The following is a 4,120-nucleotide window of genomic DNA, read 5'->3' on the forward strand; positions in this document are numbered from 1 at the left end:
CCGTTTTGACTCGACAAATGCATTAAAAACTAAGATATTTTATAAAAATATTGCTAACACATGTATATGTCACTCTATATATACTCTTTAATGAAAGGTGGTGAACGCGGGGAATAAATCTATCAAAATATTTGTTTACTAGTGGTGTAACATTAAAACAATATTGATATTCTTCATGAGAGAGAGTTCAAATAGGTAGACCAAGTAAAGCAGTGCAGAATTAAGCTTATTAACCCGGGAATAAAAGAAGAACAAACTTATGAAAATATTGACAAGCTCTTGTTAAAACATTTTTTAACAAAATATGATCACAGTTAACAACTGGTCGCACTATACGATGTACTTCACAATACATGATCTTTACAAACATGTCTCATTTTTTTTTCAGGCAAACAGTATTAGAATTAAAAGTAGTAAAAGGAATATAATAGAAACAGAAATATTTGAAAGACCCTGAAATATCCGAAGCATTTTTGGATAAAATTTACGTTTTTCAGTAGACATTATCAGAAATTGTCTTGTAATGAATGTACTGATTAAAGAGATTTTAATTTTTGCCAAAAATGTCAGCCATATAGTTATGCCGACTACCGACATCCGCCCGTTTAAAAAATATTGCACGGAAGTAAACTGGGGTCTTTGTGCTGGAAAAAAAGGCCATACGAACATGATAGTGTCAAATAAAATAAATTAAACACAAAAAACTATAGAGATATCGTCTGATTACAACTGTTAATGGGCATATTTCACGTGCGTAGGAACAACCATGAAGTGAAACTATGGCCTATATTTGCTACATATGTTACTGTAACAGTTGTGGACACATAGCAACGATCTTTGTCCTCGTAGTAAACCAGATAATAAAGTCGATGTTATTGTTTATTTTATTTGTGTAAATAATTCAAAATCATAAATTTCACAATGTAATGGTAAAAAAATGTGTATGAAATAATAAATCATATCTATAGTCTTGTACTTTAAACTCCCTTCCCTCATTTATGACAATATCATAGCTTTAATACATTAACTTTTTGCAAAAGTTTAAGATGAAATTCCTTTGAACAGGTTATTAACAACAGTTACAATGAACAGTATTTTATTCCGAATTTGAAAACAAAAACGTCTTTGATAATGATTTACATAACATTGACGTCTGTCACAAAATTCCCGACTCGACGCATTTACGAAAAAAAGGCATACTACTTTTGATGTAGAAAAATATGTTAGCAATTCCAAATTTAATTAAATAACAAATAATGTTTTAATATACCATTAACATTTATTTTCTGTGCAAGAAAGAAATTAATAGACAAAATTAACATTGTATATTTAGTTTATTTCACAAACTCACCCAAATGACAAAATACAGTAACATTTTGAATAATAGCAAAATACCAACAGTTTTTGTATGAGTCCAGTTTATCATAGAAGTGGTAATGATACATTGTACATATGCGTATTAATATAAAAAAAATTAGGAAAAAAAATGTTAAAAAATTAAAAAGTGACACCACAATTTTGTGATGTAAGAGTAGATTCACATATATACAAAAACATGTGCTTTTATTAAATTGTTCGGTTTACATGTGAAGTAAATTATATGCTATGTAAATATATGAATAACATAAGTGTGAAATATAACAAAAAAGTTCACAACTTTCACCAGTCACACTAGTGTAGAAAATCACATTCTAGCTTATATTTGTAAATTCCCCTGAGAAAATAACTTATATGGCATATATTCTGAACAGGACCTGCAAAATGCTGTCCTGATTATGGCAAACATCGTTGTACATTATAGTCAAATGCATCAAACAACGAGCAATGACCTGTCAAAGGTCAAGGTATTCTACTGGTTCCTCTTCTATGAAACTGTTGTCTGACCACATTGGTGTCCGGCTTGGCGAAGGTGCAGACGGGCGTTCTGGAATACTATCACGTGATAATGGCGGAAGTTGTTTCGTAAGGATTCTTTGTTTACCCGTATTTCCGTTTCTGTGTAGTTTTCCGTGTCTGATAAAGCTGTTTTGGCGAGGAACTTTCAAATTGTTATTAAACATATCAACATGACCTTGAGGAAGAGAGCGCGATAATATATTAAAATCATTTGAGTTTTTTGTAACACCACGTGGGCTCGTGAGCATTTCTATCAAAGCCGGGTCAAGTTTGGGCGCAGATCTTTTCTGTGTTGAATATAGAATTTCATTGTCTAGCATATCTTCATCACTATCAGTAGAGTCTGTTGCACGATCAAGAAATCCAGAATCGCACGTGCCACTTTTAATGCAATTTTGTCCAATGCTCGGTAAAGGCGCCTTCTTCTGGAGGCGCATTGAGGTTGGAACACGTTCGAATTGAATATCTCGGACAAATCGAATAATTTCGTCAGCGTTTCTATCGTTACATCGTTGACGTAAAGATTCTGTGCGTGTCACCTGCTGCTTCAAAGTAGGCGAATCACCACGTGGAGGCCTCATGACCAAGTTCGTGCGGACAGGTTTTAGAGGTTTGTCACTATGAGCATCTGAAAATATATTTAATGCGCATTTAAAGGAATGTAAATTTCATAACAAACAATATGAAAATGGAAACTCATATTTACTTACTTTTTTGTGATTTATTCTACCATTCATTTTTTACAAAAGAAATACCACATATACTTTTTCTGCTTTTCTTCCATGTATATATGTACTGTTAATTAACACAAAAAAATAAAATAATCAGTCAGCAAAGAAGAATCTTATTCAACCTTTATTAAAAAGAAATACATCCTCTACCAAACATCTTTATATGGTAAAATATATCTTTACTAACCAAATTTCAATCAATTTATTTTCATTTCCTTTTTCTTTCATATAACATAAATTCCAATATTCTTATTCTAAATTAGATTTCAAACAGGCAATATTTGTTTCATACAACGAACCTTCTTCAAACAACAATTTACTGAACAAATATTTTTATCCGGCAAGGTACTGAACTTTTCTAATCGTAAGTTCGCGCTGAACTATCTTTTCTATTTATAAACGATCGATCCCAGAATGCACTTGTCCAATCAAGTATAACCTGTCTCTGCTTAATTGTTTGTTGAGGAAATAAATATTAATTTTTCCACTGAAATGACTGGTGTAAACATTTATATAGCCTATATTCTATAACAATAACACGTTTCACAGCTTGTAGTTTAAAAGGTAAATCATTAAGGCATTTTTCAGCCACTTACATTTATAACTATATCAAAAGAGCCTCTTTAAGCCAAATTAGGTACACATTCTATCTTATTAAACTGTGTTGTAAAACGTACTTAAGGTGTATGCTTTCACTTAATTCGATCTAATTGGTATAAATTTCGACTTATTACCGTTAAAATTGCGGATATTTTCACCTAACTCCTTCACATGTTTTTAAAAGCGATACTTTCAATCATTTACCTTTTATACCATCATTCATTTACCTTTATTTATCAGAATTACATTTAATGACACAAAAATAAATTGTGAACGCATTAGGGTAAAACAATATGTAATGTATATTTATGTAAAATAAAGTAGAATTCGTGGTGGGGGGGAGGGGGGCCTAAAGACGGAACACCCGTACCCACGTGTAAAATTAATTAGAAGCAGTGTAATGTAGCATAAGGGAAGTCATATATTATATATTATTTAATTTATAAAAATATGAAATGTATAAAACGTCACGATTATCCAATGAAAAGCGACGTTACAAACGTGCAGTATTAGAACAAGTTATATAATAAAGAAGTGCAGACACTACACGATATCTTTTACAAGATCGTAATTAAGAAGCTTTTGTTTATTAAAATTAGCATCGCGCAACATATTAAGTGTGTATTTATAGAAAATACATTGTAGATGAGATATCATGATTTCAAAGTAAAATCTATATTTAGATCATAACATTTTCAAAGACTCATTTAGATCATTTAATGTAAAAGCTAGAAATAAATTCTATGGAAGCCTTGGAGGGTCACTTTTGAGTTTCGACTTATAGATTTATTTTACTATTTTCTTATGACCTTTGATTTATGACTTTTGATTTATGACTTTTGATTTTTGACTTATGGATTTTGTTATTTCCCACGTGCTTGCCATTATAATTA

The 4,120-nt window shown here is 31.0% G+C and overlaps 1 protein-coding gene across 2 annotated transcripts; it reads right to left on the minus strand.

Moving 5' to 3' along the window:
- Window positions 1-264: 264 nt before the first annotated feature.
- Window positions 265-3,083, minus strand: LOC132752998 (uncharacterized). 2 transcript variants are annotated; one of them, XM_060743410.1, is made up of 2 exons: window positions 2,927-3,083; window positions 265-2,524 (listed from the first exon to the last, which is right to left on the minus strand). In XM_060743410.1, the coding sequence occupies exon 2, from the start codon at window positions 2,475-2,477 to the stop codon at window positions 1,833-1,835; it is 645 nt and encodes a 214-aa protein (XP_060599393.1). In that variant the 5' UTR covers window positions 2,478-2,524; window positions 2,927-3,083; the 3' UTR covers window positions 265-1,832. The 2 variants fall into 2 exon arrangements, with proteins under 2 accessions (XP_060599393.1, XP_060599392.1); XM_060743409.1 differs by having other exon boundaries at window positions 2,815-3,080.
- Between the last annotated feature and the right edge of the window lie 1,037 nt (window positions 3,084-4,120).

Source organism: Ruditapes philippinarum, unplaced genomic scaffold (assembly GCF_026571515.1).
Source record: "Ruditapes philippinarum isolate M1 unplaced genomic scaffold, ASM2657151v2 ctg13845_1_1_1_1, whole genome shotgun sequence".
Lineage (NCBI taxonomy): Eukaryota > Metazoa > Mollusca > Bivalvia > Venerida > Veneridae > Ruditapes > Ruditapes philippinarum.

Coding starts and splice junctions, on each gene's coding strand:
- LOC132752998 (XM_060743410.1), bottom strand. CDS start 2,477: ATGAGGCCTCCACGTGGTGATTCGCCTACTTTGAAGCAGCAGGTGACA.